This window comes from Coturnix japonica, chromosome 14 (assembly GCF_054131305.1).
Source record: "Coturnix japonica strain WE chromosome 14, WE-NBRP24, whole genome shotgun sequence".
Lineage (NCBI taxonomy): Eukaryota > Metazoa > Chordata > Aves > Galliformes > Phasianidae > Coturnix > Coturnix japonica.
The window spans coordinates 12,287,463-12,302,204 of NC_140676.1; the positions used below are offsets into that span (position 1 = coordinate 12,287,463).

Below are 14,742 nucleotides of genomic sequence, written 5' to 3' on the forward strand. Positions count from 1 at the left end.
ACCTTTATTGAGCTAGTCTTGTTTGTGGCCAAAAGCATGCAAGCACAAGGAAGGCAGCAGAGAGTGGGAAATCAGAATGGAGGAGTTCTCTTCCACCATCAGCCAGGCAGTCTTCCTGTGGAGTAAAAAGGAAACAGTTTCCAGATGCTTATTTTGTGTTGTTTATCAAAATATGTTTTTTGTGAGGTTATCATGATAGGAACAGTAGCTGGGAGTTCACTAAACTGTTTTCTGACAGAGAACAGTTCTTGTGAAATTTAGAGTATATTTTTGCAGTGACAATTATTTAACTTTTTTGTACTCCTTTTAATTTTATGTCAATTAATTTAGAAAATTAAAAAAAAAAAAAAGGCACTTGACAAATGTATAAATCAGAATTGTGTGCACAATTTTATGCTTAGAAATGTTCATGCTAATTTATATCTTCCTCACTCTTCAGTAGTGTTAAGTGAATTGCAGTTAATCCTCCCAGTCATGACTGTAAACATGATGTAGAACTGAACTGGAATTAAGCTTGAAAGAAGTCTACAAAGCTTTGTGTGTTTTATGAGCAAAATAGGATCTCAGGTGGAAGATACTGGATAGATATTGCATTCAGATAAATTCATATGAAGAGTATACTTTTAAAGGATTGTTTTTAGATATGCAGTTTTCTTCAACAGTTTAAGAAAACTATTTGCGCTGGTTGATCTTTACAGCCTAGAACTTCTGCTTGAGATTGTTTGACTGTTTAAATATCTCGTTTCTCTTTATTTAATTATGAAGATATTTGACTCATCTAAGCTGCTTGAACCAAATTCATTCTTTTCCTTTGAAAGAAAACTAGAACATTTAAATTAACATTTTTTCTTCTACAGTAATTGTAGTGACAGCTTAACCTCAATGAACCGTCTCTCAAAGTTACTGCATGGTAATTTACTGTATTTCAATTATGGAACTGTAATTGTGACTGACAAGAAATGAAAGAGGAGTCTGTTTCGCATAACAATAAGATAGTCTGGGAAATGGCTCTATGACTGGTTTGTTGTGACTTATATAGTTATAAATAGCTTTTTTTTTTTTTTTCCTTTTTAATTTGCACAGTATAGTCTATCAAAGATGTTCAAAAGTTTAACTCATTCCTGTTGCTCTAAGAGCTAGTTTTGCTCTTATTCTATTCAAGTGTTTCTCGTTGTTTTAGAGTAGCTTTTATAATGTTTAACTGGAAGATTTAATATCCTTAGTGATATTAGAAATCCAGGGCTATGTCTGTGCCCACTGCTTGAGATTGTTTCTGTTTGATAAATTATCTATCAGGAAAATAAAACAGGTCTCTACAAGGAGTTAGATCAGTGATCTGCTTTGATCTTATGTAAGATGTTAATCTCTGGTTTTATTATCAATCTGGGATACCTGAGATTGTGTGTGTGAAAATCATGGTTTATCTAACTGAAGCTGTTTTGTTGGTTTTGTTTTGTTTTATTTTTTGTTTTTTAAGTACTTTCTGCATTACTACAAGATGGAAAGATCTTTACAGCTTGGTGAGATGCAAGGAGTTCTCATCAAACATAAGTGGAAAGGGACACTTAATGAGGAAAAGAAGTATGTAAATGATGTGATTCTCATAAAGAAAATAATTACAGTGATGTTTCACAGATGGGAGTAAATTGCAGAATATATATATAGTATACAGTATATATACATTGCAGTATATATATATATATATACACACACAAAGCTTGTTTATCAACACATTTGAAGAATGCAATGAAGCTTGTGGTTGTCTGAGCTCTGACTGGCATGTGTTTGGTGTGATTAAATAGAGGGATTTTTTGCAGAGCAAGTAATAGGAACAGTGAGAACATTTCTACTTTCTTCCTGTGCTGTAAACTAAATATATACTCCCTTAAAAAAATAAATACACATAATTTTATAATTTAAAAGTATCTAATATGAGAAAAGGTTTTGATTTATTTTTTTTTCTCAAGCTCTATGAGGTAGTTGTGAATTTAGGTGAATCTAGATCAGTAAAAGAAATCACCAGGTAAACAATTCTGAGATGAAAGTGAGTAGTATATCTTTTCTACCTGACCTGATATTTGTTCTTTAAAGCTAGTAAATTCTCCTATGTAGACCAGAAGCTTAACAAAAAAAATCAGTTGTGAACGTTGTTGACATATGCTCTGTGTGCCTTTCTAGTGGAAATGGCTGGAATATGTAGCTTCAATGTAAAATGAAAGTTACTGCTGTGCTTTGTGAACATCAAACTGTGGTTGCCCATGTTACTGAGGGTAAAGGCATCTGCTGATTGTAAGGCATTGCTGAGACTCTTCTGTATGTAAAGTGATAGATTAATGTGTACGACTGTAAAAAGATGCACATGGGAAAATTATTTCAAATTTTACTTATAAAAATAATGGGCTGTCAACTAATTTGTTCCACTCTTATATGAAGCCTTAGGGTTACAATAAATAACTTTCTGAATATGTATGTCGACTTGATAGTAACAAAACAAATATATATATAATATGTATATAATGGGAATTACTTGGACATAAAAATAACCTTATGCTCTCTTGTACGTACATCTATAGCTCATTTCTCACCTGCACCCTGAGTGTTGTGCTCAAGTCTGATCTGCTCAACTCAAACAAGTTACACAACTTAAAGAAGATCACCTAAGATTCAGCACACTGCTAGTGGATTTTAATCACCTTTGCCTGCCTGAGGCAGCCTTTACTGTGTTGAGATAATGTCGGATTTGGTTTATATGTTGGAAACCAGTTAGTAAGTGATCTAAATTGTATACAGAGTAAAAGGATGATGGAGTTAGTGGTTCATGTCAGTGTTTCCTCTTTCATGTCCTGATTTCCCCCCTTTCTCAGTCCTCCTTTACTAGCCTTGTAGAAGCCTGGTGATTTGTTCAGTTTCAGTTGTGATCCTGCAAACACAGCAGAGGTTGTAGGAAAAAGAATAGTGCATAAACAGAAGTGTCATAGTAAAAGAAAAGGATTCTTGAAATAGGAATCAGTACTGGAAATGTGCTGTAGAAGAGTATGTGAAAAATCTGAAAGATAGATTTGTTTTTCTCTGTCCTGTACATGGAAAGGAAGTTTTTTGGTGGTAGAGTCATGGTTTTAGCCATCTGTTAAATGGAATACTGAAGAAATTATGGAACACTAGTTTTGTTGTCAATAAGAATAAAAAACATGCCAGTAAAGCACAAGAAAGATGGATGTTTTTATGCTGTATGTATTGTCAAGAAAGCTTCTGTTCAAAATTGTTTTGTAAAGTGTTCTTTGAGATGGATTGCATCATATCTAAATGTGGTAGAGATAAAACCAGATTTACATATAGTAGTCATTTGATACCATTGTGAACCCAGTTCAAACTATTTCAGCCTGAGTTGAGGAGGGAAAGGGACAGAGTTGGATTCTTCTTTTCTTGAAAGCTGATGAAAGCCTGTGGGGTCAGGTAGGTTTTTTGTTTGCTTTGGTTTATTTTTTAATACCATCAAGAGAATTTTTAATCCTTATCAGCAGAAGATGGAGTACGTATATTCAGGTGGTTTGCCCCATGAAAGTATATTTTGATGTATGTGTTAAGTGTTGGACTGCATAAGCCTATTCAGTAGGGTACAATATAAACACTTAACAAGTTAATATTTTACTCTAGTTTTTGCAACAGCTTCTGACCTTGAAAAAAAAATGCCAATGTGAGCCACTGTGTGTTCTGATTCATAGCTAAGAGGATAATATGACATGGGTATGGCTATTTGTTGAGAGGTTAATGCTTGCCTGCGTTTGGATATTTTAACTGCATAAATGTTAGGTTGTGCTTATATTAGGTAATCTTGTTTAATGTACTCTCTGTAAAAAGGGTTTTAATTCTCAATTTTACAATGTAGGCCTTTATATCTTTCATTGTGTCTTATAAATCAAAACTGAAATGGTATTAGAGGTATGATTCTGTTTAGATTAGAGAAAATGGTCAGAAAAGACATGTCTTTAAACTGTCACAAGTGAATTTTTAACGGGTTAATGGAATAGGTCTGACTGAAAAGAAGGCTAAATAAGTCTGACCCACTTATAAGTTTATAATTCGCTTACTGAGTAACTTTCTGAAGTATAGGTGAGGATTCAAGTTGTTTGCGGTGTATCTCAATGAGAGAGACGTACTGAGACACACTGACCCTTTTAATATGTAACTAATGATAACTAAATTCCAGAGGCTGAGCCATGTGTTAAAGTAAGCTAAGCTTCCTTTTAAAGTGAATGAATAAATATATAATCAGTGCAAGGTAGAAAAGCAGTAAGTAAAGCCAGACAGACTATTTTCTTACAGATTTTATTTTTTTGTAGCCATAAAACTCCATTTTGCTTTTAAACAGGTTTCAGACTCCTTTTTTAGAGGCAGAAGATTTTATTACCCAGTGTTAGTATATCACTTATCCCAAGACTACTTGAAGTAATAATATCTGAAATAAAAAAGAATTGTCTTACTGTGAAAAATACTGGAACTACAAAAAGAAGACCATACCTGAATAATACTGATTTCAGAAACTCTTTTCTGAAGAGGTAGTAAGAATTACAGTTGAAGTGCTGTCTCTGTGTTAATCCTTGTTTGTGCTTAGATCATTTTTCAAAGTGTTCATCTGTTTTCCTTGGATATAATTTTTTGGTATGGCTGACAGGAAAGGTCAAAAGAAAGGGACTGAATGTCTGTCGCTGCAACTCCTTCAGGATCAGCTGAGTGATGTGGGTAGATCTGAATTCCTGAAGTCACATGAATAAAAACGTAACGTGCAGTTCAAGAAGCTGAATAACTGATCCAACAGCAAACTGAAAAAATGGTCCATGAGATTAAGAATTAGTTTTAGCAGTCTGTGTCTTCCTTGATACCTTAAGCATTTGCTGCTAGGAACAAAATGAAGTGAGCCACGTCATTTTCTTTTCCCACAATTTCTGAAAGATTGTAATGTCATTTACTTTGATTTCACAAGGATGAATATGGAAAGAATGCTTAGAAAACTAGAAAGCATTTATTTGTGCACTAGCTCATTTTGAATGGAGATTTATTCTTTATATTTGTACTTAAAGTGTGGTAATTAAAGAATGAACAGTTTCATCAGCTAATGTTATTCTGAATGAAAATATAAATGTTCTTAGAAATTATGATCGAATTATGCTAAATAAATTGAGACAACAGTTTAATAAGCTGTGAGCAAGGCATGTAGCTTCCTCTCACTTTAATTCCTCCTGTACTGCATAAAAGTTTCTAAAGATTGGGCTCTGTATAGCTACCACTTAAGGGGAATTTCACCAGCCAAAACACCAAAGTCAGCCAAAACCATTTTAAAATGATCAGTTATACAATCACTCTCATGTTTTTGCCAGTGATGAGGGTGTGGTAGAAAAGAAGGTGCGGAGCCACAGAGCATTTTCTGCATTCCTATCAAAGAAGTTTTTTGCTCTACTCAGATTGCAATAGAATATTTAATGTGAATCCCCAGAACTGTTTCTTGATGTAATAGTGAGTGGTGGGAAGGATTTTGATAACTTCAGTACTGAGATCTACCTCTGATTTTTTTTTTATTTTATTTTATTTTTTTAAATCCCTTCACAGCTTTCACCAAAGTTGAGAGTTGGAGAATATATAAATACATTTGGTTTACTAAGGTTGTTCCAGCTCCTTTGTTGCATAAATATCTATTGTAACTTTGTTTTGAGTACTTTTAATAAATTTTAATATATACTTGCCCAGAAATATCAAGACAAGATACAAGAAGACAAAAAACTTTATTAGATTAAGTTTTTATCAGGCAAAACACTTGGAAGGAGCTGGATGAGAAGTGAGGGAACTGAATTTCTGCTGAAGTTTTCTTCTGCATAGTAACTTCCTTAGGTTCAAAGCTGAAAACTGAATGTGGCATGCTTATGAACTCCAGCAACTGTGACTGTGTGGGCTCAGCAGAGTAGGCGTAAGCCAGCCAGAGCTTTACAAATCAGGTGTGCGTACGAAATCATATAGTACACTTGTATAAGCACATGCATTCTCTCGTTTTCTTCTAGTCTGTTATCTATTAAAAGTAGCTTTGTACTTAAAATATTCCAACATTGTATTTTATCTGTGTTTTTTCATATTTTGCTTTGTTCCTCAACTTAGAACATACTATTAAATACTTAGGTAGAGAACAGAATTATATCATTTGTTTCACAAACTTAAATTCTTCTCCATGTAGCTGCAAGTTCAGTGCTTAATTTTATTCACTGAATTAGCTGTAGGAAAGTAGAAAGAAGAGAGGTTGCTGTCAGAAGAATCATGAGTGTTCTTGTTCCATTTGAAATGCCTAGATAAAAATAATGGTAAGCATGTATTTCTTGACATGTTTAAGGTACAATTTTTGTTTACTTCAGTCAGAACTGTGTGCTTTTACCTTTAGAAATCAAACAATAGTGAGTCAAATCAAGCACTAAGAGAATTAAGGGGCATGAAGTTATTGAGGCCATCTGGAAAGCCTGGGTAAGGTAACTTGCCTCAGGAACTCTTTGGCAAAGAATAGAATTTAGATTTTCTAGGGCTGCTCTTATGTTCAAGCGCCTTAGCTGTGAAACCTTTCTCTTAACAGCCTCAATTTATTTCTGCAGCACATTTACTTCAGCAGCAACATCTAGTTTCATTGTAAACCCTTGACTTTTTAAAAAATATTACCTGCTTTTTACAGGAAACAAGCCAGTGATCCTGTGGAGGATGCTACTGAATGGCATGGTGTAGTTAAATGTGCTATAATATTACATGCAAACAAGTATGAAACTCCAGGGTGATGTCATTGAGGACATGGAGTCCTCTGCTGCTTAAGCTCCCAGAGGTGAATGGTACTTTGTAGTTCTCTGTTTGGATTAACACAGCTGAAGATGAGATGTTCCCCAGAATTTTTCAGATACTTGTTGCTAACAGGGTAGAGGTGAACAACTGCAAGTTTTTATTTAGTTTCAAATGTTAGAGAAAACAGAGCTTTAGTAAGTGTGTATTTATTATTCCTACTTTTCTGCTTTCAGTGCATCTTTCTTCTAGTCTTGTGGCTTTCTGATTATTTTTATTTTTTCATTCCCATTAAGATTTTGGTTCCATTAATTTTGATGTGGATTCCATGAACATATTCAATTTTTTTTTTGGTCAAATTTATGCAAATTTATGTATATTTGACATTTATATGTCAGATTTGTTTTATTTATTTATTTGGGTTAAAATTGAACTTGGAGCTGTTTAGTGGAGCTTCTACTATGTAGAATAGCTTCCTTTTAATCCTGCTGTGTGACTGAAAGAAAACTATGGCTTAATTCAATTTAGTTTCAGAAAATTTTAGAAATGGAGTTAAGCAAATCAGAACTCAGGCCATGCTAGCAGCAGCATGAAGAGTTATTACACTGATCAAGATATCTGTGTTAGAGGTAGCATATGAAAGTTTACCAATATATCCTACATCATTTACTAGGAGATAAAGTGAAGTCTATTTTAACCGTAAAAGGTTCTATAATGGTTTGTCTGTGCAAAATATTTGAGTTATGCATCCCACGGAAACAGAACAAAAGTGTGTAACTTGCATTTCTAGTTTTCAATATCCTTAATTTTGTGCATGAAGTAGTTCTGTAAACTCATGAGTCAACTGTATTATTGGAATTGAGAAATGACCATTTTAATATCCTCAGAATCCCCTTCAATACTTTAATGCCCCAACACTTATTTTATTTTTTTGATATGGCAAATATGCCTGAATATACTGTATTTCATTCCAGCTTTTGTCATTGGGAATCTTGTTTAACCAGTTTTATCTGTTTTGTGCTCTGTACCTGTTTACATAATCTCATTTCAGCACTCTGAAGAGGGTTATCCACAGTTCAGTGAATTAAAGATCACGTTATATTAACAGCATGTTTGTTAATGTTTCATATTCAACTTAAATGAGTACTTCCTGAACTTTATCCAGTTCTGTTACTATCAGCTTAACTTCTATGAACTTAGTTAAAATAATTGCTAGAGCTTTACTGACATCCGCACATATTAAATGTAATCATGTGAAGTCTTTATGCATGGGTACCAACAGCAGTAATTAATTGATGTAGTGTAATTACTTTTTATTGATCTTATACTAAGTAAATCATGTGTGGGCTTAAGTGTATGCATCTACAGCTTAATCCGTATGTGTGGTTCTCTTTGATTTCTGATCTGTACTTGCTAAACTCAGTGTTCTGTTAATCCTTTTGCTTTCATCTCGTTTGCCATAACTCACTCTAACTCAGTACCTTTGCAAGCAGTTTTCAAATCCTTTTTTTTTGAGTATGTGAGTCAGTGACCTGTGTCATAGTGCACAGCGATCTCTGATACAGAAGTGTCCAAGTATGTTTTAATAGTTGCTATCCCTAACATTTTGTAATTGCTAATGGTAGAGGCAGAGAATTGTCTCTGTCACCTTGCCTTGTGATGGTGCCCTGAGATGGTCTGTCAAAACTGCACTGCAGTGCTCAATTCCTTTGCAGATCTACTCTTGTGATACTCTGATGCTTTTCTGATGCTCTTATCTGTCTTCCCATGAGGAGGCCTAGAGATGACATAGAAGGTAGAGTGTGTAGGGTGAAACTAACTGAAGAAAAGGAGGGAAGAGATGCAGAGTTTTTTGGTAACTGAACTTCCTGTGATAATCTGCTGCAGGACATGGCATGTATTGCCAAAAGCTGTTTATAATTCAGAAGCTTAATATGTACTTGTGCTTTGTAAGAGCTCTGCATACATTTCTCGTTATATTGGAAATAAATTAGGACAGGCATTTTTTCCTATCCAATTATTATTATCCATTTATTCCTATCCATGTGATTTTAGTCCTTCAGAGAAGTGACGCACTGTATCTCCATTGTCTACTCAAGGAACATTTAAATTTTTAAGTATTTATTTTGGCTTTGTTAAATTTCACTGTCTAATTGAAGATACCCATATGGTTAGTTTTGTTTGTTTATTATTTGTTTTTGTTTTTATTGTGAAGTAAATCCCGAAGGTGGTATTTCTTATGTGTACAGTGGTGTAAGGTAAACTGATAGGGTAGATGCTCTCATGTTGCTTTTCAGGATTATCTGAGACTAGTTGAAAAGATACTGAAAAACAGTTTGCCATGAGACTTGAATTTAGAGGGAAATCTGTCTCTGCCCAGAAGTTATGTAAGGAAAATGCTTGCTGTTCAACTGTGATGCTGTAAAGCTCCTTACATATGCTGAGAGTTTTTCTGCTATTTTGAAGGTATATGTGTGTGTATATATCTACTTAGTGTTGATATCTTTCAAGCCATATAATAAATACAATGTAATTTTGTACCGTACTTGTCTGAGAATTGTTTTGAAAATAATTCCTGTGGAAGTGTAAGCATTGTAGTGCCAGGGTCATTAAAGACCTTAGAGATCTGATTAAGTACTGGTCACGCAGTTGCTGAAAACGTGGGAGATTTTTTGTACGTGTCCAAATTGCTTCCAGGATTTTAAATGAGACCAATACATTTTATTTGAAACTTATTCTTAATATTACTTCATCTTTTATCTATATTCAGCTTGTGTTTTGCTTATTTAATGAAATACGTTGTGAGAAAGGAGAAACAGGATCATAGAATACATAAATATAAATATATATATATATATAACATAAATAATACCAGTTTAGTTAAATTTTAGCGGGTATCTTAAGATGCGTACAACAAAAGACAGGTGGAAACAGATCTCCTGATATTACAGCTTTGTTGTGGGCTGAACCTAATTTTAAACCTATTCTTTTAAAAATAAATGAATACAAGTATGTACATTTGAGGAGGTTGTTTTTGGGCCAAAGAATGGTTGGTAGGTATGAAATCTTTAGGTACAGCATGGGTCTGCTGTAGTCCTCTCCTACTGCACAGCCCTGTGTGGGCGTTTGGATGAAAAAGAACAGACAAATCAACATTCCTTCCCTGAACTCCCCAGCATGCCTCAGCTGCTTTCACTCAGCTCCAGAAAGGAGAAATCAGACAAAAAGGAAGAGTACTTGCTCATTAGTAAGACTTCGTTGTATGCAAACAGTAAAAATTAAAGGAATATATAAACACTATTTAAAAGGATGTGAGAACTTATAACATGAACAGAGGTTTATTTCAAGCTTTTAAACTTATTGTGTACTTGTACTTAGAAGAACAAGGTTTTTTTTTTTAGTGATTTTGAAAGACTAGGACTTGTCATAATAAGTTCATTGACCCTGCAGACAGACAGAGTGTTTTCTGAGTTACTGCTTTATCAAAGTAATTTGCATGTTTTTAAATCTGTTGCTTACTAGAAAACAGTCTAGTGAGAGCACACTTGGTAAACACTCTTACATTACTTTACTTATCCATTTGGGGTGAGGGAAATAATAAGGAGTGAGGAAACAGAATAAAAAAATTGGGGAGAGCATTTCATTTTTTTTTTTTTCATAAAATATAGCAAAATAGCTTAGTGCCAAACTACTGTTGTGGATATGTTTTCATACACATAAACTTGATTTCACGTGCAAAAATACTGTGCTGCAGCAATTAATGTGTAATTACCTGCTGCCACCAGATAACAGAAACTGAAGATGCAAATGGTTCAGAAATGATTAGGGAAACTATTGGATGATGGACGGAGAAGAAACAATAAGAACCAGGAGGCAGTGAATATGATGGAGAAAAGCTTGCTTTATAATTCTTCTGTTGTTTTCTTTTATCTTTTCTTTTTTCTCCCTACAAATATCTGCTTTGGCTGCTGCTGGAGAGAATACTTGTCTAGGTTAGGTCAAGTGGCTGTGATCTGATTTAAGGTCTTAATGTGGACCTGTACATGAGAGCTGGATCTTTGTAGAGAGTATTGCACAAATTCCATTTCAGGTTATTTGGGTGTTCACAGTTCACATCACAGAATTGTATGTTTACAAGAACATACTTGTTCTGTGTAGTAGCATAACAGTATAGACACATACTTCCTCTTGTGGTTTCCTCAATAGTAACAAACAAAAAACATGACCTTTAAATGGTCGTGTATGTTTTAGGGGAAGGTAAGTGGTGAAACTAAGGTGATAATTATCTCTGAGAAGTTGTATGCTGCAGCCAGTTGCCATGCCAAAAGCTCTGTAACCAATGAACTATGATGTTCACTGTAATTTTGTCTTTGTGCTGTTTATTGATTTGTTTCTGAAAAGATCCACAAATTGAATCTTTCTGAATACAAGCAGAACTCAGTAGCTAAACACCTTCTGTTCTGAGACAGTCACTGAAAACCAAGTAGGACTTGTGTTAAATAAACATAGCCCTAAGCCTCGGTTTTATGATATGCGGATAAAGCTGCACCAATACCACTGTAAGGCACTTGTAGTTTGCTGTTTGCTCCTGCCTGCTCACTGTGTGCCCCGCCATGCTGGTGTTGACTGTTGTAGAACCATGTTTATAAATAGATTAGGACTAGGACATTTTTTCCTGGAATGCTTCTACCTGTCACTGTGCCCCTACTATTTTAGTCAAGGTCACATATATGATATATAATATATGACATTTTATGCATATTACTTATGCATGTAATAAAAATTCTTAAAGTTATTTTTGTTGCCTAAGCTGATGCCCTCTGCAGCTCCTTAAACAGCTATGTGAGTTTAGAGTGCTGAACATTATTGCCTAAAAAGAGCAATGGGGTGAGACTGCCTCAATTTTGTATTGTTGTGGAAGACGCTTCTCATCAATGTATGATTTCTTAAATGCCCGTAAGGCTCTTGATATCTGTTAGGGCTTTTTTAAAAAATTATTATTATTACTTGTAAGTACTGAACAATGGGATGTGATAGTGAAAATCCATTTATGGCAATGAAGAAGATGATGTTAGAATAAAAATATGTGATGGCAGGAATGAGACTGTAAACTAATATTACTTTAGCATGTATCTGTGGCAGAGGAGAAACAAAATCTTCCTTGTGTGTTCTCAAATGGTAATTTTAAAAAACAAAAATGCATGTTTATAATCCATACAGACTTTAATTTCAACTCTTTGTCAATGTTTTAATGTTATAACTTAACTGCATTTGCTATGATGTCCTGTGAAACTTCTGTTCAGAAATGTTGGAAAAGCATTAAAAACAGTTTTTTTTTTGCTTGTTTGTTTTTACTAGAATGCTGCTGTTCTTGCCAGTGAAAGAGATGCTGTAGAAGAGGTACGAAATAGTATAGAAAATGAAGTTAAAAAGCTGACAGAGGCAAACACACAGTTGAAGAGAACAGTTGATGAACTAGAAACCAAAAATGAAGAGTTGCATAGACAATTTGATAATATGAAAGGAGAAGAAAATTCAATGAAGGAAAAATTAAAAAGATATAAGGTAAGGTAGCAAAACAAGTCACTAAAGTAATCTTGCTTATTTGTGAAATGTATGTTTTATAAGAACGAAAACTGACAAATAAGGGCAAACATGCTTTATCACTCAATTTATCATGTAGAGAAGTGGGAATGAGAGGTATAGGACAGCTGGTGAATGTTACTAAATATTTGCAGCTTTGAATGCACTTCTTAAGGAATTCTGGTTCTTTGTGTGTCTTCAGATGCCAAACTGGAGGCTGTGCCTCTGTTTCTAAATATATTGTATCCTATATTTTCAGGATGAAAATGAACGATTAGAAGAAGCTTTGAAATATGCTGAAAAAGAGGCAAAGGAATTGATGGCATTAAAAACATCTTTGGAAAACCAACTAGGAGCTATGCAGGTAAGAAAAAAAGCAATTAGGAATATTTAAATTTTAAACTTACTGTTTACCTGAGTCTTGCTTTCTACAGAGTAGCATCTCATTCTTTTTGAAGTACATTTTGTTTATAAATCCCAGAATCATTGGAGTGTTAAAATATTTCATCAACTCCACTGTATCATCTAATCACAGAATCACCAAGGTTGGAAAAGCCGTACAAGGTCATCCAGTCCAACCATCCAACCATCACCAATAGTTCTCACTAGTCCATGTGCCTCCACTCAATATCCAAACGTTCCTTGAACACCTCCAGGGTCGGTGACTCCACCACCTCCCTGGGCAGCCCATTCCACTGCCTGACCACATTTATTCTCTTGCTAGATCTTTTTTATTATTTGCTTTTTCTAGCAAATTTTCAGGGAGAAAATCACAAAATAAATTATGAAGTTCTTGCATATCTTTTTTAATATTTTGAATGATCATTCAGCTCTGGTTGCATGTATATATTTACAGGTAGACGTTGTACATAGATATAAGTAAAACTATTTGTAGGGACTTGGAGTCTCTGGAACTGTAAATGAAATCCTCTTTGGATTTCCTTCTTATTCTATACTGTGTCCAGTAAAAGACCTCTTTCTCCTGAAAAGTTTCTCAGAAAAGGTACAGCTGGAATATGCTTAACTATTACGGGCAGTTTATTTTAACGCTTTCTTTCCCTATAATTAACTTTAGTATACATTGCAGTTTTCTTTATGGTTAGACAAATTATATTCCTGCTGTTTCAGGAAGTAAAATACATCTTAAGATCACTGAAATGTTGAGAATATTTTTGAAAGATTTTTGACTATTCTTTTAGTTAAGAAAATAATATGATTTTTATGGATCTTAACTGTAGCAGTATATTAAAAATGTTCGCTGTAGCAACGTTACGATACATCCTATAGGATATCTCAGATTTCAACTGGAAAATGTAATTTTATGGAATGTGTGGCTGGAAAGTGACAAGATCTTTACTAGGTCCAGAAAATGCTTAGTCCTGTGGTTCTTAGGATACACCAACAGGCATATAGTGATGAATTACAAGACAGATGTGGGCATGAGAGATTTTAACAGATGTGGAAAGATCAGAGCACAAATCACCTGAATTTCGATATCCATTATATTATGAAGCAGCATTACTGCTATCAGTTTATTGTTGATCTAACTAAAAGCAATCTCGCTGAAGCTGATTTTTTTTTTTCTTTGGAACGTATTTGGGATTACATTTTCTATTAGGATAATTATGACTAAAATGTCACAAAGCTCTCTAATTTTTAGTGATGTTCTTAGGATTTGTTTTTTCATCCTTCTCTGTAATAAATGGTGAAAATAAAAAAAGAGGATGAAATGGGAAGATACAATATGTGAAAAATACAAGTTCTTTTCAGGACTATGACTCAAAGGAGAAAAAGCTAGATTTCATTCTCAGGGATCTCTATCTACTACAAATCTGAAACTCAAGCAGAGGTTAGCAAGACCTGAGGAAAACTAAGGTGACAAACTGCTTGCGTTAAGCTTACGCTATTTATTATTTAAATACTGTATTTAATCACACCTATTATTAAGCTGGTAATTACCCTATTTAGTAGAATAAATTTCTTCTAATGTTGGTAATTAATTTTTTTTGTTGTTGTTGTTGATAACTCTGAACTGGAGAGTTGAACCAGCTTAGCTCTGATGTTCAATTGCCTTTTCAGTGTGCTACAAATGCAAAAACATCAGCTGGTGATGTTATTCTGCCATAGTATGTTTCGCTCATCTATGTCTACCCAGTTTGTTTCTCAAGAATGTGTAAACAAACAGTAAAGGTAGATGATCTGTGAAAAGCTTCTGGGGAAGGGCACATGAGGTTTTTATAGCCTGCTCAAATATGGCGTGTTAGCAGGGTCCCAGGAATTCAGCAGCTTTTAGAACTGAAATGCTGATGCTCAATCTTTTCAAGGTTCTAAAAATCCTTTGGTGCCATCCCATAATGG

General features: G+C 34.3%; 1 protein-coding gene across 10 annotated transcripts in view; it reads left to right on the forward strand.

Annotated features, from left to right (window-relative positions):
- Positions 1-14,742, forward strand: part of CGNL1 (cingulin like 1) — a 47,801-nt gene that overhangs the window by 18,788 nt on the left and 14,271 nt on the right. For all 10 annotated transcript variants that reach the window (XM_085515595.1, XM_085515596.1, XM_085515597.1 and 7 more), the window contains 2 exons: positions 12,160-12,366; positions 12,644-12,748. In XM_085515595.1, the coding sequence (XP_085371721.1) occupies positions 12,160-12,366; positions 12,644-12,748 (312 nt within the window). The remainder of the gene's footprint in view (positions 1-12,159; positions 12,367-12,643; positions 12,749-14,742) is intronic.